This window comes from Ovis canadensis, chromosome 9 (genome assembly GCF_042477335.2).
Source record: "Ovis canadensis isolate MfBH-ARS-UI-01 breed Bighorn chromosome 9, ARS-UI_OviCan_v2, whole genome shotgun sequence".
NCBI classification, from domain to species: domain Eukaryota; kingdom Metazoa; phylum Chordata; class Mammalia; order Artiodactyla; family Bovidae; genus Ovis; species Ovis canadensis.
The window spans coordinates 31,769,077-31,790,884 of NC_091253.1; the positions used below are offsets into that span (position 1 = coordinate 31,769,077).

The 21,808-nt window shown below is 42.5% G+C and overlaps 1 protein-coding gene across 6 annotated transcripts in view; it reads left to right on the plus strand.

Annotated features, from left to right (window-relative positions):
• Window positions 1–423: 423 nt before the first annotated feature.
• TMEM71 (transmembrane protein 71) overlaps window positions 424–21,808 on the plus strand; it is a 35,129-nt gene continuing 13,744 nt past the window's right edge. Inside the window, exons 1-10 of one of the 6 annotated variants that reach the window (XM_069599867.1) lie at window positions 431–475; window positions 2,458–2,595; window positions 3,493–3,553; window positions 4,111–4,201; window positions 6,117–6,232; window positions 7,571–8,053; window positions 9,472–9,553; window positions 10,971–11,031; window positions 11,989–12,201; window positions 14,074–14,246. In XM_069599867.1, the coding sequence (XP_069455968.1) occupies window positions 9,508–9,553; window positions 10,971–11,031; window positions 11,989–12,201; window positions 14,074–14,246 (493 nt within the window). In that variant the 5' untranslated portion in view covers window positions 431–475; window positions 2,458–2,595; window positions 3,493–3,553; ... (2 more) ...; window positions 7,571–8,053; window positions 9,472–9,507. Of the gene's footprint in view, window positions 476–2,457; window positions 2,596–3,492; window positions 3,554–4,110; window positions 4,202–6,116; window positions 6,233–7,570; window positions 8,054–9,471; window positions 9,554–10,970; window positions 11,032–11,571; window positions 12,202–14,073; window positions 14,247–21,808 lie in introns of those variants that run through there. The other 5 variants (XM_069599866.1, XM_069599868.1, XM_069599869.1 and 2 more) reach the window with 5 other exon arrangements.

Below are 21,808 nucleotides of genomic sequence, written 5' to 3' on the forward strand. Positions count from 1 at the left end.
AAACTTTGATGCTGGGAGGGGTTGGGGGCAGGAGGAAAAGGGGACGACAGAGGATGAGATGGCTGGATGGCATCACTGACTCAATGGACATGAGTCTGAGTGACCTCCGGGAATTGGTGATGGACAGGGAGGCCTGGCGTGCTGCAATTCATGGGGTCACAAAGAGTCAGACACGACTGAGCGACTGAACTGAACTGAACTGAACTGATCTGTCCTGTTGGTCAGGACCAGAAAACAATATCAATATCTCCAAGGTAACTGTCCAGACACTCAGAAGAAAGAGGGTTCTACCTGTGGGGGATGGGAGAGGGTTGGACCAGGGCAGAGAACTTGTTAGGTCGTGTGTTGCCACAGTGCACAGTTTTGTCTTAGTGAAAAAACACTGAGGCAATCCAACCTTGTGGTCAGGTATTAGATTACTTCCTCTTTTGCAGTTTGCAAAACATTCAACAGAGCCAGTGTCCCCAAGAAAAAGGTAAACATCCTTTGATTTCCTTTCTTTTCTTTCCTTTTTATTTATCTGTTTTTGAGAACTATAAGTACCATGAAGATCATAGGAGACTATATATTTGAAGGAAATCAGTCCATTAATGTATTTCTTGCTGTTGTCTTTTAATGGCAACTTAAAATAAGAAAGTGTATGGAAACCAGAGATTAAGAATACCAGAAATTGTATGTTAGCCCTGTCACTCAGAGTGGTTGGGGTCTAGACACTTCTCTGATTTTCCTTTCCTCACACGTACATGAGAATCTTAAGTCTACTTCACGGAGTTGTAATGAGGATTAAATTAGAAGGAAGCAGCCTTACATGTTTTCCAAATGATAATTGATACACAAATGCCAGATGTTTCTAAATGTTCCTTTCTCACCTTTCATGCGGACCCTTATATCTGATCACTGTCATCTCTGGGGGTTCTCCAGTTCCCTGTCTGTGATTCTATGAAAACACACATTTTCTGAAGACTCACTCTGCTTCAAGTCCTCTATTTGCTGCCGGAGATCATGGAGATGAGTAAGGCACTGTTCTTGCTGCCAAGAATGCAAGCTTTTATTAAGACTTTATTACAGGCCTTTCACTAACTAATCAGTCTCTCTCTATCTTCCTCCTCTACAAACTCCCCACTCCCCAGTTTGTCAGTCTGTTTCTTGCCTCTCTCCAACTCTCCCTTTAAAAATTACTCCCATGACAGAACGGCAAGAAGTAGTATGTAAATTCTAAAAAGACACGGTAGTAACAAAGGCAGTTTGAAAACATCAGTTTTAAGAAAATCTAATGTAGGACTTCCCTGGTCGTTCAGTGGTTAAGAATTTGCCTGCCAGTGCAGAGTATGTGGATTCCATCCCTGGTCCAGGAAGATTCCACATGTTGTGGGGAAACTAAGCCATGCACCACAGCCACTGAGCCTGCCCTCGAGAGCCCAGGAGGCACAGCTGCTGAAGCCGAAGCACCTCGAGCCTGTTCTCTGCAACAGGAGCAGGCACCCAATGAGAAGCCCGCTCACAACAACTAGAAAGCAGCCCCCACTTGCTGCAACTAGAGAAAAGCCCAAGCTGCAATGAAGACCCAGCACAGCCAAAAATAAATAAATTTTTTAAAATGATTGACTATGTTTTTGACAGAATGTACACCCAAAGAGGTACTGGCTTGGCATCAAAGACATAACAATTCAGGATTTAGAGGACTTCTCCCACTTCCCTACTCCTAGGAACAGAAAGTGGGCTGAGAAAGTTGCTTTGTTCCCAAAAATAGGCATATTCCCTAATCTTCAGAGGTAGTCAAGGAGAGTCAGGAAAAGGAGTGACTTACTTTCCAGGGGGTAAAACCAAGAGCCACAGATAACTGCCTGGGTTGCCACACCTCGGGAGTAGAACTAGGGTCTTATCAGGAGCATCTTCCCTTTGCTGGGTGTAGGGCTCTTGCAGTGTCTGACCATTCAGTTATAGAATTTCTATGGAACAGCCATTGCTGTGTGTCTGCCATTAATCCCCTTTCTAAAGGGGAAAGTTTAGGGGGGAAATATCCTTTTCTTCTTCCAGTATTGAACGTTGGGTGTAGGGGGCAAGATGGTTCAGAGATCTCCATATAAAAAGGGACCAATATAGAAATATTAGAAGATTCTAGACTTGAAATCTGTGGTCATGATTGAATGGGATTTGGGGGTGTTCTCTGTGGAGACACATCCTCTCTGCATTTTTGAAAGTTAGAGAGGAGGTAAATATTTGTGACCGAGGTGGAAGGCTATAAATTACATAATCATTTCAAGCTATTCCCTTTCTTCCCTACATACATCTACTCCAGTCCGCATTCATTGCCTTGTGACTTGCAGTGCTTTCCGTGGAGACGTGTACTTGCCCCACTGACACTGAGGCTGACTGCATGATCTGCTTTAACCAATAAAATACAAGTGTAAGTTTCAAGTGCCAACTCAAGACATGTCCTCCCCACCCCACCCCCAGGGGCTGATCCACCAGCCTGGTTCCTGGAATAAAGGCCTGAGGGGCAGAGCTACAGCCAACTTGCAGCCGACATAGGGCAAGATGTGTCGGACAGGTCAGATTCAAGCTAAGAAGCAGAATCATCAGGAACGATGGAAAGTATGAGTTTTTAAAAAATACGCATTGAATCTTAGACAATTTTATTTTATTTTTGCAGATATGATTATTATTACTGTTTAAGAAACTTGCTTTTAGAAGAGAATTTTATTTTGGTGACAATACAAAGTCTGTGAAAATGCAAGGTATAGATACACCTTAGATATATTGAAAAAAAATCTGTTGCCCTTGTTTACCACTAATCACACAGTTGGCTGGTAGAAAGATGTGAGTTACTGAAATGAACAGTGTAAACATGTGTGATCGATCATCCACACAACAGGAAGAAAAATTGGGCTCCTTACCATTTGCTTATAAAGATGCTACAAGGAAATGTGTGGTTATTGGAGGAGGTCATGGACAGAATGTGACCAAAGGGTGACCTGTGGGTTGGATCCAGCCAGTGGAAGGTTACTCACCCTTCCTACCCCCAAACCCCCACCCTCTGTCTTTGGAATATTTGTTCTGTCCACTGTTCCTGCCAAGCAAATCACTTTCAGTGATGCAGCTTTGAGAGAGTAAGTTGTTATTGGGACAACCTGGACTAAATACATGACTAAATCCGGTTAAAACATCTATATAAACTTTGGAGATTCAGTCGGGTGGGTACAGAGATCTACTCATCTTGTGATACTCAAGACAAGTCTTGGAGGTAGGTTCCATTGTTTATTCAGCATGCCAACTACCAGTCTGGAGTTCTCTGCCTCCTTCTTTGGTGTGTCCTTGCTTTCTGTGTATGGGGGCCAGGTTGTAAACCAAGAGTGTGGTCCAGACAATCTGAGATTATGGTAGGTATACATGTTCTGTTTATACAGTTTCTTTGCATCAGGTTTTTGAGGGAGAAGGGAACAATTTTAAACACTAGTAAGAAAGTTTCCGTTTTTGTTGTTGTTGTTGCAGGGATGCTGAACTGGAAGTTATAAGGGGATTGGTCAGGATTAAACAGTTGCCAGGAAGTAGGGTGAGTGGGGACCACTGGAATCCCTGGAGAACCAGCTGGAACATGACTCCATCTATCACTAAAACCCACATTGGCCTCTTCCCATCTCTAAGCCTCCAAGTTCATTGCCATGATCACCCTGCTATAGCGCCACTCTCACTCCTGGACCAGGATTTGGGAAGCTGAAGGAAGCCATCCCTCAGGGATCAGAGCTTTGGGTCCAGTCCATTCAGTGAGCCAGTAGATAGGTCTGTGAAATTTTGCATGAGCAACAGTGAGGCCTGAGCCACATGGACCTTCCGAGGAATACCATGTATCCTGCTGAATCCTCACCTTCCAACTCTTGTACTAATTGCAATTCTGGCCCATCCTAGCTAGGGACATACAGAGAAAGAATCCTGAGACATATGGTCAGTTTAATCATATTAACACATAAAGCCACATTGTGGGACAATACGTGATAATTATTACAAGCTACTAAGATCTGGGCTTTGACTTTTACTATGTATGCTCCATTGTGTCCAACTCTTTGAGACCCCATGGACTATAACCGACCACTATAACCCACCATTCTCCAGGCAAGAGTACTGCAGTGGGTTGCCATTTCCTACTCTAGGTGATCTGCCCAACCCAGGGATCAAACCGGCATCTCTCGTGTCTCCTGCATTGGTAGGTGGATTCTTTACCACTGTGCCACCTGAAAGGCTATAGTTCTGCCCTGAGAAAGAACTATTTGCATCTAAAAGATCAGTAGGAGAGACAGTGGCTGGGGAAGGAGATGGCCAGGGCAAAGGAAATAGCGCGTTCAAAGAGTTTGAGGTGGGACTAAGCTGGAGAACCTGAAAAAACGAAAAGCCACCATGATTGAATTCTAGAAAGATGGGGTGTGGTGAGGGAAAGAGAGGCTGGAAAATAGGCAGTACTGGACCTCCCAGGACCTTGTAGATACTGGAAGGGACTTTGAACTTGATCTGAGAGAGGAGCAATGACAAGCCACTGAAGAATTTAATCAGAGGAACAACGTAATCAGATATTTACGTTGTAGAGATCATTCTGGCTGTGGCTTAGAGCAGCAGTCCCCAACCTTTTTGGCACCAGGGACTGGTTTCGTGGAAGAAAGTTTTTCCGCATATAACGGTGGGGTGGGGGTGTTTTCCAGATGATTCAAGCGCATTACATTTATTGCGCACTTCATTTCTATTATTATTACATCAGCTCCAGCCTCAGATCATCAGGCATTACATCCCAAAGGTTGGGGTCCTGGATTTGGGGAATGTATTCGGAAAAGGCGGGTGACAGAAAGTTGGTACTGAAGTCCAGATGAGAGAAGGTGGCCTCTGGAGTGCCAGAACTGACAGTGGAGATGGAGAGAGTCTCATTCAAGGGCTACAGAGGGAATACTGTTGACTGCTCCTAGTCTCCTGACCTGAGCAGTTGAATGGAAGGTGATGCCATTCAATGAGACACAGAAATCCAGAGGCAGGTGAGGCTTAGGTAGGAAGGGAAGTCATGAGTACTGGAAGGAGTTAAGGGAGCATGCAGGCATGTTAATTTACTGCTTATAGTATTTTAAAATTAATTAATTCATGACATGCACCAAGTAATATTAGCACTTGCCAAAGTGTACTCACTAGCATCTTGCTCATCAAAAAACAGTGTATGAACTACAGTGTTTTCACCAGGAGCTGGTTGTGTGTGTGTGTGCTTAGTTGTTCATTCATGTCCGACTCTTTGCTCACAAAGCTCTTTTGTCAGTGGTGATTCTCCAGGCAAGAATACTAGAGTGGGTTGCCATGCCCTTCTCCAGGGCATCTTCCCAACCCAGGAATCAAACTCAGGTCTCCCACATTGCAGGCAGGTTCTTCACTGTCTGAACCACCAGGGAAGACCAGGAACTACTTACAAATACAGACTCTCTATTGCTACTTTAGACCTACTCACTTCTACAAAATCCCCAAGTGATTCACAGTGCATTAAAGTTTCTGAGACACAGACTTAGAACCAAGTTTTATGAGATGTTATGTGACCAAAAGGTTTCCAAGGAATATTATTTTCATAAATGATGAAAACAGGTGTCTTTTGAGTAGTTTCAAAGCCCATTATTGCTTAAAGAATTTATAATGATTTCTATTTTGAAAACTTATTTTTTCTAGAAGCTTTTTTTAAAACTACTTTTAAAAAATTACTTTACAATCATACTGAGGCATGATTGACATAGAAAAAAGCTGAACATATTTAATGTACACAATCTAAGTTTAGAGATAAATATACACCCACGAAACCACCACTGAAATCAATGCCAATAAATAATATCCATCACCTTCAAAAATTTCCTCCTGCTCTGTCTATCCACTATCTATCTATCAATCTATCATCTGTTTTGTGATAGGTCACTTAACATAAGATCTGTGTTCTTAGCAAGTTTTTAAGTATGTAATGCAATATTGTTAATTGTAGGTATTATGCTGTTCAGTAGATCTCTAGGACTTGTTTATCTTTGCATAAACTTTGCATCTTTTGACCAACACTCCCCTGTTTTCTCCTCCTCCTAATCCCGGGCAACCACCATTCCACTTTTATAAAGCTTACTGACCTGGTTGTTGGCTGCATTCTTGGCTCAAGACCTCAGGACAACTTTTGAGACAACTTTCAGATCCTTGCCATGCTTGCTTCTCTAACATGACAGCTTGCTCCATCCAAGTACGTAAGACAAAGTGGTAAGACAGATACCTCCAACTTTTGTAACCTAATCATAGTAGTGGCAACCCATCACTTTGTCTTGTTCTATTTAGAAGAGGCAAATTATTAGCCTCAGCCTCCACTGAAGAGGAGGGGATTTTGCAAAGGATTCTTAGGGGTCAGCTTTGAAAGCTGCCGACCACAGACTAGATGGGCTTGCCTCCTAATAGCTTCTCCTGCCTGGGGATGTTCTACAGAAGACTCTGCCTTTAGCATAACCTCAGGGGGAAAGGAAACCCCCAAGAAAAAATGAGATTAACTTTTCTGCAGCCTGGTGACTGGTGCCTCAGAAGGGAAGCTGATTTATAGAAAACAAACAAGGAATCCATCTCGGACATCTGAGCTGAGGACTCACTTAATTCTCATTTTTTTAAATCTCATTTAATGTTCCAGGCCATCCTGTAACATATATATTATTACATTTATAAACGTAATGAGAAAGTTACAACCCAGAGGTTAAGTCATAAACTGGGGACATAGCTAGTATGGCAGACAGAGTTTATATCTCTGTCTGTGTGACTCTCCATTACCCTATGCAACTCAGTATTGATGGAAGGTCTATTTCTTTTATCACTGACAACTGCAGGCTTTGTAGGGACCCTACAATAGCATCTGATGCTTCCCTAGTAGTTCTGATGGCAAAGAATCTGCCTGCAGGTCAGGAGACCTGGGTTCAATCCCTGGGCCAGGAAGATCCCCTGAAGAAGGGAATGGCAACTCACTCCAGTATTCTTGCCTGGAGAATTCCATGGACAGAGGAGCATGGTGGGGTACAGTCCATGGAGTTGCAGAGAGTTAGACATGACTGAGTGATTAACACTTTCATTTACACTAGCACAAAGAAGTTCTATAATAGCTGAAGAGTTTTCACCTCTAGAAACATTTAAATATAAAATTTAAAAGGCCACTCACAGAGTTTCTTGAAAAGTCCAACCTTTGATGGATAAACATATTGGCACTGCAGACATTTTCAGAAGATCAAGCTCTGGTATTTGATAGTCTTCTGAATTGAATAGCATCAATGCCTGGTCACCAATAATGATTCGGGCAAAGCATTACTATGCACTAAATGCATGCATACTAAGTTGCTTCAGTTGTGTCCAACCCTTTGCAACCCTATGAGCTGTAGCCCATCAGGCTCCTCTGTCCTTGAGAGTCTCCAGGCAAGAATACTGGAGTGGGTTGCCATGCCCTGCTCCAGGGAATTTTCCCAACTGCACCCTACTCATACTGAAAATGGCCAGAAGATGATAAGTGAGAGGTGCTGCTTTCCTGAAAGTTTTTCTTTTGTTCTTACAGCTGGGGTGATGAGTTGGCGCAGAAGAGCATCCCTGGTGTGCCCGTGATGCGTCCAGCTGGTCTGATTCATCCCCCACTGCTGGGGTAGGAGACCGCTTTAATCTTCACCATGTTCCTCAGCGTGAGCGCCACTGATGTGAGTCGCACAGGAAGTGTGACCTCATTGTGCCTCTCAGCCTCTGGTTACGCAGGCTGTTTTTAAAAGAAAACAAGAGCAGTTGTAGGCTGCTTTCCAGAGAACTACATGCCCTTCTATTCTCGGGAACAGCCAAAAGAACAAGTGGCTGCTGAAGACAAAAGTTCCCTGCAAAAGCCTGCACAGGGAGATGCCTGCAGCTATCTATTAGGAGGAGGGAAAGACGGGGTTTCCCTTTCTTAAAAGACTTTTGCACCTGTTGATATGCTGTCATTATTTTCAGCTGAAGACCTGCTAAGTCCTGGATCTCTCTGCTGACTCTCAACCACAGGAAGCATCATATTTCAGTAACTATTTTGTCATTTATCAATTAGAAGAAGAGGTTGGGAACTTTCTTTGGAAGAAAGACAGACACATGGGCAAACTGCTTTTCAGGACAGATGAGTTGCTTTCGTAGAACTGATAGATGGGGTCTGTTTTCTTGAAAAGTCTTAGAGCTGCACCAGAAGTCTTTTTCAATGTTACTAATATTTGATTACCTGTTAGCTAACAGTAGCCTGTTGTATTTCCATTAATAAGATGTAGCAGTAAGACCTTACTTTCTGCTGTGCAACTTGTTGGCTTAGAATTGAACTTGATGATTGGGGGAAACTAACATAGGGTAACTTGGGCTGGACAAAAATGGAAAGGATTAGTGACATACTAATGTACAGTATTGTAGAGCAAACAGTATTATTTTATATTCCAAACCATTGAAATCTATGCGTATGCATTGATTTAGAGATCTTTCAGGGAATTGCAGAAAGTTCTCCTAATTTCTCTTAAGGTCCCTATAAGGCAGAATCTATATTGTCTGGCAGGTTTTGTGTCTAGTTTATTGAAAGAATCAATTTGAATCTATAGAATTATTCGGGTTTGCTTTAATTGTGTGACAGCTACAGAAACAATCCGTTAGTAGTTACCACATTTGAAAAAATGTGGATAGAGATGATGAATCAGAAAAGAATTTTGACTTACCTTACTATGCTGCTAGGATAATAATGTATACAAAATTGAATGATCAGTGGAAAGCAGATCCATACAATGAGTGGTAAGTGATGAAAGTTTACATAATATACACACTTCTATATGTATTTAATTTGTAACTGAGAAAGTAAATTATATGTTCATAAAAGGTGAGTTTTGAAATCTGCCCAGCAATATACTATTTTTAGTGCAATGCTTCTTATGCTACTTGGAAATGTCCAGGCTGATAGTAACGATAAAGACCACCAGCCCTCTCTGTAGCTACCTGTCAGTGGTTTGAGGTGTTAGGCAAAAGACGGTCCCCAATCTTCTAGCATTGTTTGAACTTGATAATGAGGTTGAAGTGTGTCGGATGATAAAAATACAAATACATCTATTTAGAGAATTCTAAAACCATTTTTTTTTTCGGATTTCTTGACCAAATAATTAATTTTCATTATTTTATTTTGAATACAGGTCAACCTTTGTAAGTTTTGCTTTCCCAAATAAAATGTTATCTTTATTTACAGGAAAAGACTATTTAGATGCACTGAGTGAGACAATGGAAAATGAAATATAAAATCATCGAGGCAGACACAAACTCAGTGGTCCTTCAACTCTGCCTTCAATTCCATTTATCTCTGTATTCTTTCAGTAAACAAATCTGACTAGTGCAATGAGTAGATGCCATCTGTTTTGGCATCATCCTTCTATTTTTAATACATAATCCACCCTTTTTTTCCTTTAATGTCGTGTGCAGAAAATCTGTGAAGTTTGAACAAGCAGCCGTCCCAAGATGTACCAAATATCTCAACTGATGTCAACACCAGTAGCAAGTAAATGTAAGAGAACTGCTCTACGCAATTATCTTTTGAACGATTAGATTCCTTTTAGCAATTTCCCTGCTTTGATTTTGCTGATACTCATACCATTAACCATCTGTCAGTAGCTTGTGCTTCTTAAATGCCAGCGTTCACTTTGGCAATGATTTTGACTTCATTTCTTTCCTTGAGAGAAATGTGATATTTTTCCTTTTAGTAGGAAAAAAAAATCACTTTTTAAAAAATGTCTGTGCATAAACGTGAAAGGAGATTGTTTATCAGCTACTATTAAGATGCAAAACGGTTTGTCTATAAAAAAAATACTGAATGATTTTGATAGCTACTTACAGAAAATATGGGCGTTGTTAAAACGGTAGTGGTTTCAAATTTCTTCCTTCCTCTTGTCATTTGCTTTTTCCCCAAACCCTGCTTCTAACCCTCCCTCACACACCTACAATTTTCTTCTTCAAATCAGCCAACTCAATCTGAAAGTCTAAGCTCCTTTCTTTGTCTTAGATATTAATTATCAGTAATGGAACCAAGTTTCACTGAGGCTGTCTATTATAAGTATTCACACCATTTCTATACAATATAAAATGCTGCAATAGCATTTAGAATATTAATCAACTGCAACTTTTCACAACTGAAATCTGTTGCCAGCCCGTTGGTTAAACTGGAATGAATGAATGCATGCTCTTTTTTAGAAAATTAAGAATATTCACAGGTGTCATACATTGGAAACTCATTTATAGAAAACAGAAATTTTTTTCCTCCAACCTAATAGAAGTGCCTTCAGACGCACTTATGAGAGAGAATCTAGGCAGATGATTGAATTCCTCAAATGACTCCATAAGCTAAACTAACCAGCATGTTGGGTAATTGATTTGGGTTTTCGACAGCTTCCCACAAGACGTTTTCTTCCTCTTTTTCATGAGTCAGTTTGATGCTGATGGTTTATTATTTTTGTTGTTGTTCAGTTGGTAAGTCATGTCTGCCTCTGCAACCTCACAGCCTGTAGGCCCCCAGGCTCCTCTATCCCTGAGATTTTCCAGGCAAGAATACTGGAGTGGGTTACCGTTTCCTTCTCCAGAGGATCGTCTCAACCCAGGGACTGAACCTGGAGTTTCCTGCATTGGCAGGTGGATTCTTTACCGCTGAGTCACTAGCGAAGCCTAGTTTATTATTGCCTCGTCCAAACTAAGGAGTCTCTCAAGGAGTGTTGAAGGAGAGACGAGACAGAATATAGAAACCCCTGGATTAGGTCTTGCTCCGGTAGAGTCCTGAAAATGAGTTATGTTAGTCATGAGTCACTGGAGGGTTGCACCTGCTGAAATCTGCCAAGGCTGGGACATCAGCTAGTCACACCCTCCACTGTGTGCAATCATGCATGTTGATGCAGTGTGATAAATTTGTATTTCTCTCTCATTTGCTTACACAGATTCTTCCCCGTCGGAGAAAGAATGTGCTGTAGAGCCGTCTCCCCCATGTATTCTCCCAAGGTATTCTAGGGGACTTTTCTCATGAAACATCAGTCAGATTTTTTTCTGTATGCATTATTTTGTTGTATTCTTGACTTGGTGATCCAAGAGCTAAGACTCTGCGCTTCCAATGCAGGGGGCCCAGGTTGTATCCATGGTGGGGGAACTAGATACCATATGCCACAACTGAAAGATCCTGCATATGGCAGAAGCCAAAAAAAAAAAAAAACAAAAAAAAAACCTCTTAAAAAAATATTTGTGTCTTTATTTGGCTGCATCAGGTCTTAGTCGCAGCTGCCAGATCTTTCCTTGCAGTGGTCAAACTCTCTATTGCAGCACGCAGGCTTAGTTGCTCTGTGTAGCACGTGGGATCTTAGTTCCCCAACCAGGGATGGAACCCATACACCTTGCCTCACAGGCAGATTTTTTTTTTCTTTTTTGCAAAGCAGATTCTTAACCATTGGACCACAGAGAAACCCCCCAAAAGATCTCTTTGACTGCATTTTCTCCTGTAACACATTAGTGTCTGGTGGCTGTGTAGTTGCAATTTCCCTATTACAGAGACAAGAGTGAGGATGTAGTGGTTGGAAGGCTCTTCAAAGAAAGGGTGGGGCGTGAAAGGTGCTCTGAGCTTCCAGCATCCCAGGTAGGCTGTTTTGCAATTTCTTCCATCCAAAAAAATGGATCATGTCAAGGACGGGGTGGAGGGGGCATCATATGTCAAAGAAACCAATTTGCCCTAAGTTTTCATCAAAGTGTTTAAAACAGAAAGAAGCACTAAACGTGCTGTAGTTCAGTGGTCTCACAAGTGAAGAGGTGAAGCTCAGAAGATTAAGAGAGACACCATCAGAATTGCAAAAGTAGTTGGTCATCAGGAAGGCAAAGAGGTGGTTTTCCTCCACGGTGACTACATGTGTGGTTTGTGTGTGCCTGGATTAACCAGATACAGGCTGAAAGGGCTTAATCGTCCCCCTGTAGCTCTGTCTGTGATTTCCTCAATGGTGACAGTCCCTTTGAGGGTCGCTCCGGAGATCCCCTGATGGGCTCCCCGTTCACCTGTCGACGAAGTCCCAGACTTCTCACCAACGGCTACTACATCTGGACAGAAGACAGTTTTTTCTGCGACGAAGACGGCAACATAACCCTGAGCCCCTCCCAGACCAGGGTTCTCTACAAGGAGAACTTAGTCAGGTAAGTAGACGAGGTTAGGTCAAAGGATCAGCACTCTAGCCCATCTGTCAATTATTCATTCATTCACTCATTGGGTCATTCAACATTGTTTATAAGCAGTCTATTTCTGCTCCAGATCATGGGAGTACATGGGCTCATAAGAAGCAGGGGTGGCTGACACATGAAAATGAACAAAAGTTAAGAACTGGGATGTCCCTGGTGGTCCAGTGATTAAGACTCCATGGCAGGGAGTTCAGGCTTTATCTCTGGCCAGGGAACTAAGATCTTGTGTGCTGTAATATGTGATAAAAAAATAAAGAAAACTTTTTTTGGGGGGGGTATTTAAAGTAATGAAGATGGGCTTCCCTGGTAGCTCAGTGGTAAAGAATCCGCCTGCCAATGCAGGAGACATGGGTTCGAAATCTGATCCCAGGAGATCCCACATGCGACTAGGTTCAAGTGGCACAACTATTAAGCCTGTGCTTAGAGCCTGGGAGCTGCAACTACTGAGCCTATGGGCCCTAGAGGCCATGCTCTGAAACAAGAGAAGCCACCACAATGAGAAGCCCTTGCACAGCAACTAGAAAAATGCCCGCACAGCAATGAAGACCCCGCACAACCAAAAATGAATGAATTAATTAAAAGAATGAACTAGTTTTTTAAAAAAGCAATAGAACTGCTGGGATAGAAGCCTGGATGGAGGGTAGCAGAAGGGAGAAGGAAGGGAGGCCCATTTTCTTTGGCAGGATAGATTAAAACGAGCTTCCTTGAGAAGAAGATGATTGATTTGATGTTAATTAAGACAGATGTAGGAAAGAGCACTTCCTGAGAGAGGGTACAGTTATGGAGGCCCGAGAGACCCTGATACAGTGTGAGGAATGGCAAGTTGTTTGGAAGAAATACAGCTTCTGGTGGAAAGACTGCTCTCCACGAGAGGAGACTGAACCCAGAAGCAGGGCTGGATGGAGGGGGTTACGTTCCAGCTTGAAGAATCTGGGCTTTATTCTGTAGATTGACAGGAGCCCTTGACAAAGTGTCAGATTCATCCTTAGCATGATAACACTGCTTATAAGGTAGAGGATGGATTGTTGGATTGTTGGATTGTTGGGTGTGGGGACACATGGAGAACCAAATCTTTGGAAATGCAAACCCAATCAGGTCACCACCATCTGCTTCTCCTTGCCATACTTCAGAGCCCTTTATGTTAAATTCTAACTCCTTCACATAACAGTCAAGGTTATTATCGGCCCTCTTTTTACCTAGCATGACTCAATATGAGACTATTTGTTTGTTTATCCCAGAAAAGCCTTCCTTGTCTCCAGATGAGCAGTACCTCCCCTGGTGCTCTCAGAGCAGCCCTAGTTGACACTGTCAGAACACACATGCACACAGCACCGTCACCAAGGGCAGAAACGATGGAGTCAGACTGCCTGGGTTTGCCTCTCAGCTATGTCAGCTACTAGCTGTATGACTTCAGACAAGTTATTTAACTTCTTTGTGCCTCAGTTTCCTGATCTGAGATATGGGGTAGCAGTAGTACCTACCTCACAGGGCTGTTCCAAGGATAATGTGAGTCACTGGACGTAAATCACTAAGAAAGACACCAAACAAAAGATGAGGTCAGTGAAAGTGTTCGCTATATCTGCATTACTTTTGTCTTTCGACCCGAGGTTTTGTCTCTTATCTCAGTATCCTTGACATTGATGCAAGCACCTGGCACATACAGGAATTTAAGAAACTTCTCTGGAATTAATGGAGGAAAACGATGAAATGAGCTTCATGGACCTAGGCGACAGACACGTGCCCCGTGTGTCTGCCTTCACGGAATTCTCTGCTTTGACCGCGAGTTGACTGCTATTGGTTATTCACCTTACTGCTTTCATTTCTCTCCAGAATATTTAGAAAGAAAAGGAGAATCCGCCGTTCTTTTTCTTCTCTCTTCGACCTCAGCACCTCTGAATCCTGGCTGCATGGGAGCATCTTCGATGATGTTGACTCCTCCCCCAGTGAGGATGTCTGGTTGGAGGGGGTCAGGAGGCTGGAAACAAACCACTGCAAAGAAAATGGTGAGTTTGAACCTCTTTTTTCCATGGTGAGGTAGCATTTCCAAATGGGCAGTAGCAACCACATGGTTCTGGACCAATGTCAAATCCAGAGACAATAGTCATTTTGATATAAAGGATGAGCTGCCTTTTAAATAATCACCTAAAGTCCTCTCCACACTACTTATGTGATCCAAATGTATTTATCTGCATCTCATGCAAAATAAACCTAATTTAAATGTGCAAATTATTAAGCTGATAATACCTGGAACATATCTGCACGTCTCCAATGGATCTTTTCTGTACAGGACATGGGTAGACAAAGGATACTGGAATCAGAATTCAAGTCTTAGTTTGGGCACACTGTGATAGTTACTTAACTTTGCTAAGTCTCAATTTCCTCATTTTAAAAATAAGATATGTATACATAGTGTAACACATATACATACTCCTATCAAAATTTATGCTATATGTATAATTAGATATATAATATATACATATTATATAGTATACATTATGTGATATTAATATATCTAAATATGTATGTGTAGATACATATATAAATATAGTGATAGGAACTCAAAGCACATCTTTTTTCTGATGGTTATATATTTTTATTTAATCAAGAAAATATAATAAAATGGTTGCATACACATACAAGTATTTTTAATACTAATTCACACCATATACAAAACCCAATCTGGGGTGGATATTAGACCTAAATGCAAAAACAGGGCCTATAAATCTTCTTGAAGAAAACTTAGGAAACTATCATCACAACCTTTCCCAAGCAGACCTTTTTTGGGATAGGACCCAGAAAGCACTAATTAGAAAAGAGGAAAAGAAAAGTAAGATAAAATGATTTGCTGAAGACCCAGTTCAGAAAATGAATACAGACAAAAACCATTTTACACAGCATATTAAAGAGTGGCAATGAATTGATAGAGTAGCATTGACACCTACACACTACCTTGTGTTAAAAAAAATAGGAATGGCTAGTAGGAAGCTGCTGTATAACACAAGGAGCTCAGCTCGCTGCTCTGTGATGATCTAGATAGGGGGAGTGGGGAGGTAAGAGGAAGACTCAGTTCAGTTCAGTCGCTCAGCCGTATCAGACTCTTTGTGACCCCATGAATCGCAACACGCCAGGCCTCCCTGTCCATCACCAACTTCCGGAGTTCACTCAGACTCACATCCATCGAGTCAGTGATGCCATCCAGCCATCTCATCCTCTGTCCTCCCCTTCTCCTCCTGCCCCCAATCCCTCCCAGCATCAGGGTCTTTTCCAATGAGTCAACTCTTCGCACGAGGTGGCCAAAGTACTGAAGTTTCAGCTTTAGCATCATTCCTTCCTAAGAACACCCAGGCCTGATCTCCTTTAGGATGGACTGGTTGGATCTCCTTGCAGTCCAAGGGACTCTCAAGAGTCTTCTTCAACACCACAGTTCAAAAGCATTAATTCTTCAGTGCTCAGCTTTCTTCACAGTCCAACTATCACATCCATACATGACCACAGGAAAAACCGTAGCCTTGACTAGACAGACTTTTGTTAGCAAAGTAATATCTCTGCTTTTCAATATGCTGTCTAGGTTGGTCATAACTTTCCTTCCAAGGAGTAAGTGTCTTTTAATTTCATGGCTGCAATCACCATCTGCAGTGATTTTGGAGCTCCCCAAAATAAAGTCTGCCGCTGTTTCCACTGTTTCCCCATCTATTTCCCTTGAAGTGATGGGACCAGATGCCATGATCTTCGTTTTCTGAATGTTGAGCTTTAAGCCAACTTTTTCACTCTCCACTTTCACTTTCATCAAGAGGCTTTTTAGTTCCTCTTCACTTTCTGCCATATGGGTGGTGTCGTCTGCATATCTGAGATTATTGATATTTCTCCCGGCAATCTTGATTCCAGCTTGCGTTTCCTCCAGCCCAGCGTTTCTCATGATGTACTCTGCATAGAAGTTAAATAAGTAGGCTGACAGTATACAGCCTTGACGTACTCCTTTTCCTATTAGGAACCAGTCTGTTCCATGTCCAGTTCTAACTGTTGCCTCCTGACCTGCATACAGATTTCTCAAGAGGCAGGTCACGTGGTCTGAAATTCCCATCTCTTTCAGAATTTTCCACAGTTTATTGAGATCCACACAGTCAAAGGCTTTGGCATAGTCAATAAAGCAGTTCTAACTGTTGCCTCCTGACCTGCATACAGATTTCTCAAGAGGCAGGTCACGTGGTCTGAAATTCCCATCTCTTTCAGAATTTTCCACAGTTTATTGAGATCCACACAGTCAAAGGCTTTGGCATAGTCAATAAAGCAGAAGTAGATGTTTTTCTGGAACTCTCTTGCTTTTTCGATGATCCAATGGATGTTGGCAATTTGATATCTGGTTCCTCTGCCTTTTCTAAAACCAGCTTGAACATCTGGAAGTTCATGGTTCACGTATTTCTGAAGCCTGGCTTGGAGAATTTTGAGCATTACTTTGCTAGCATGTGAGATGAGTGCAATTGTGCAGTAGTTTGAGCATTCTTTGCTATTGCCTTTCTTTGGGATTGGAATGAAAACTGACCTTTTCCAGTCCTGTGGCCACTGCTGAGTTTTCCAAATTTGCTGGCATATTGAGTGCAGCACTTTCACAGCATCATCTTTCAGGATTTAAAATAGCTCAACTGAATGCCATCACGTCCACTAACTTTGTTTGTAGTGATGCTTTCTAAGGCCCACTTGACTTCACATTCCAGGATGTCTGGCTCTAGGTGAGTGATCACACCATTGTGATTATCTTGGCTGTGAAGATCTTTTTTGTACAGTTCTTCTGTGTATTCTTGCCATCTCTTCTTAATATCTTCTGCTTCTGTTAGGTCCAGACCATTTCTGTCCTTTATCGAGCCCATCTTTACACAAAATGTTCCCTTGGTATCTCTAATTTTCTTGAAGAGATCTCTAGTCTTTCCCATCCTGTTGTTTTCCTCTATTTCTTTGCATTGATCACTGAGGAGGGCTTTCTTATTGCTCAGAGAAAAGGAATATATGTATACACAGAGCTGATTCACTCTGCTGCACAGCAGTGGGAACACGGAGCCCGAACCACTGGGAGTTACATTACTCTTTTAACAAAGAACAGGCTCAGAGCTTTCCCCTACACAAGTATTTGGTGCAAATTAAATAAGGTCTCATGTTCATTGTACTTGTTCTTACATTTATTTTTTCTTTAGGACATTTAAATGAGTGTTATAAAGTTTCCTTTAAAGTAAAAGACTAAGGTGAAACAATCTAAGAAAATTTAAAGTGGCTAGGAGTTAAGAAGGCTCTGGGAGGTGGCACAAATCAGGTGAACTCTCCGTGGATGTTTAAAGTTTGGGAATCGCCACTCTAAAGGCATAGTTTCACATATTTGGAAATTCACATGTTGTTTTTCCCATTGCTGCCTCTTCAAAATATGTCCAAACAATCCTAAAGCAATTGGATTGCAGCAGTGCTGCACGTGCATGAGGTATCTTGGTAAAACTCTCATGGTTTCCGAATGTCTTCTAAATATAACAGAATCAACTACCCCCACTCCCAATCAGTAATTAGTCAACCCGGGTGCACATGGGACTTTGAAAGCACTCATCTCTGCTGTCAACTGTAATCAAATCTTCCCCAGACTTCTTGTTTTCTGGATTTACCCAAAGCCCCCTGACTTTTATCAGCAATTCCTTTTTCTCTGGAAACATCGCCGAGTTAGAAGACTCGAGAGGAGAATTCAAAATTAAATTGTTTTGCCGTGTTCTCTCTGGGCAATGGATGCAATCAAAACTTACTTCCTCTGATTTTCTTTGCCTTAATTTTTCAGGCTAAAATGGGCTTTTTTTGTGGTGTTAGTGTTGTTGCCTGTTTTGTTTATCCTCAGCTCACCCCTTCCACAGCTGCATCCAGACACCTTTCCTCATTAGCTGCAATTCATTTTCTAGCTCTGATGTTTCGTGGCTGCCCAGATCCAATGCTGCACTTTGGACTGCGTCCTCAGAGTCCATGAGTCATGCTGATAGAGGACCCAGGATCTAGACAGGGAGGACTCATCAGGGCTTCCAGCTCTATTTCTGCCAGTCCCAAGAAAGAAAGACACGATGACCTCAGACAAGGCACCCCCATCTGAGGTCTGCAGTTTTCTCTTGATCTAGTGCCTCCTCCATAAATGTCTTTGATGGCAACATCAGTACATGACTTTGCGTTTCCCACTGTAGCAAATGATAATGCCTATTTTGTATGTAAGGATAGGGAACTTGCTTGGAAGAATTAGATTCATCCTTTTAAAACAAAAGCCAAAAAAAAAAAAAATCAGAAGCCAACCACACAATTTAAATAAACCAAGAGAAACAGAATGAAATTAATATCTTCAAATATAATCCCAAAGAACTATTTATTGATATGTTCTCTGGATTATGCAGGGCTTCCTTCATAATTGAGATGTAAAGAATCTGCCTACAGTGCAGGAGACCCAGGTTTGATCCCTGGGTTCGGAAGATCCTCTGGGGAAAAAATGGTAACCCACTCCAGTATTCTTGCCTGGAGAATCCCATGGACAGAGGAGCCTGCTGGGCTACAATTCATAGGGTCCCACAGAATCAGATGTGGCTGAGCGACTTTCACTTACTTACTGCATGGTGATTCTTTCATTTATTGTTTTTAACATGTTTTTCTATTTAATTTTGGCTGTGCTGTATCTTTGCTGCTGCACATGGGCTTTCCTCTAGCTGCAGCGAGCTGGGGGCTACTCTAGCGGCAGTGTGTGGCCTTCTCATTGTGGTGACTTCTCCTGTTTCGGAGCACGGGCTCTAGAGTATGAGGGCTTCGGTAGTTATAGCACTCGTGCTCTGTAGTTGCAGCTTCTGGACTCCAGAGCACAGTCTCAATAGTTGTGGCACACTGGCTTAGCTGCTCTGCAGAGTGTGGGATCTTGCCGGGTCAAGGATCAAACCTGTGTCTCCGGCATTGACAGGTGGATTCTTCATCACTGAGCCCCCCCCAGGAAAGCCCCTTTCATTTATTATTAAGGTTAGAGGGGTGAAAAAATGTCAGTGAACAGAAGTGTGAACTAGGGGAAAACCATGTCTTTTCAGAGATGAAAATTCTTTGATCATTTTTGTTAAGACTCTTTTGTCTGTAAGAACTTTTTATCTTTTTTTCTCTTTTTAATGCCATCTCTTCTTTTAGAATGTTCTTTTAGAAATTTCTGTGCAATATTTCCAGAATTCTACATGAGATACATTTTTATCTCATCTAACTCTCAGTGGCAAAGCGTAAGTTCAACAGAGCAGCTTTGCGCAATGGTACAGGAATATTTTTTCTGTTGTCGCATCCTCATCACGTCTCCCCAGATCTTAGTTCAACGCCACTCTTGAATACATAATTAGCCACAAAAGGTACCAGTTCCCTCTCACTTCCTTGTGAATATGACCACACAGCTTCCTCTCTTTTTTAAAAACAGCTTTATGGAGATATAGTTGATATATATATATATATATATATACTTCCCTGGTGGCTCAGATGGTAAAGAATCTGCTTGCAAAGCAGGAAACCTGCATTTGATCTCTGGGTGGGGAAGATCCCCTGGAGAAGGAATTGGCAACCCACTCCAGTATTGTTGCCTGGAGAATCCCAAGGACTGAGGAGCCTAGAAGGCTACAGTCCACGGGGTTGCAAAGAGTCAACATGACTGAGTGACTAACATGCCACACCACACACATTCTATACAGTTGTGCCAACCGGACATTTACAGGAGGTTTTTAAGGTCAATATTGGCTGTATATGATCTTTACTCAAGATATCAGAGCCCAGCGTCCCTCCAATACTGCAAGATTCAGAGTAAGAGTAGTCCATGGGGTTGCAAAGAGTCGGACATGACTGAGTGACTAAGCAAGTGCCGTTGCCCAGGAACAGCACAGCACAGTCGATATACACAGATGTTCATCTTTAATATGAACACTGTGATGAGCTCGGATATTTGCAAACTCCCTGTAATATCACCACAGTCAAGGGACAGACATCCAACACCTCCCAGCATTTCTTTGTGTCCCTTTGTGGAGTTTTTTTTGTCTTTTGTAGTTTTGGGTGTTTTTTTGGTCTTTTGTGTGTGTGTGTGTGTGTGTGTGTGTGCTAAGAAAAAAAAATCTACCTTCTCAACACATTTTGAAGTACATAAAATACCACATTGATATCTATAGCCACATGTGTAGCAGAGCTCTAGAACTTATTCATCTAGCATCACTGAAACCTTATATCTGTTGAACAATTCCCCTTAGCCCCCTCCCCCCTCCCCCCAGCAGCCACCCTTTTATTCTCTGCTTCTCTGATTTTGACTATTTTAGATACCTCGTGTATAAGTGTAATCAGTGGTATTTGTCTTTCTACGACTGGCTTATTTCATTTAGCTGAACCTCCTAGTTCATCCGTGATGGTGCAAATGGCAAGAATTTCTTTATTCATTTGCCTGTTGATGAACACGGGTTCTTTCCGAATCTTAGCCATTGTGTTTAGTGCTGCAGTAAACAAGGTCCAGGACCTCCTCTGCAGCCTGGGCATTACTGGATGCTCAGCATGGTTCATTTCCTACCATTTCCTTTTTCTATGACAAGCAGCAAAGATGCTTCTGCAGACTGCTTTATCAAGAGGCAGCAAGTTGTGGGCGGGAGGGTAGGAAGGAGCCTGCAGGGTTGGCAGGAATTCCCATGTCCAAAAGCATCAGTTCATTGGTTCAGTATCCAGGCCTGTCCTGTGTATTAAATATGGTTTCACAACATCCCTGGGCTTTATTCCTTTAGATACTAGTGGCACCCTATCCCTTCTCCCCTGCTGAAGTTGTGACCATCCAAAATGACTCCAGACATTGTCAGATGTCCTCTGGGAAGAGAAATGTGCTTCTGGTTAAGAAGCACTGCTGTATGAGGACCCCAAGAGTCTCTTGGAGCTCCACAGTCACTCCCAGCTTCCAGAACAGGGCTGGGACTCTCTCCACCACTCACTGCTGAGTGAGCACCTCAACACACAAAGCACCTCACAGTACTCCCATCCTCCAAGTTGCCCACAGGACAAATCTGAGCTCCTGAGTGAGCATGACCCATGAGGCCCTTCATGATTTTGATCACCACTTAGTAATCCCAAGTAACTCAGCTGATAAAGAATCCACCTGCAATGCAGGAGACTCCAGTTTGATTCCTGGGTTGGGAAGATCCTCTGGAGATGGGATAGGCTTCCCATTCCAGTATTCTTGCCTGGAGAATCCCCATGGACTGAAGAGCCTGGCGGGCTACAGTTCATGGGGTTGCCAAGAGTTGGACATGACTGAGCTACTAAGCACAGCACTAGCAATCCAGCCAGAACCATCTTCCAGGACTGCTCACACTCAGGGGCTCCTGTCTGGCCCCATAGGAGGGCTTGTTCTTCTGGGAGCCCGCCACATTCTGTCCGGGGCTGATGTCTTTCTTTCTTCTTTCCCTTCTTTCTCCCCCTCCCCCTCCTCCCCCTCCCCCCCTCCCCTCGCCCTCTGTCTGTCTGTCTCTTCCTGGCCTTTGCTCTTCCTTCTGTCTTTCTGCAAGTCCTCCTCCTAGGCCTT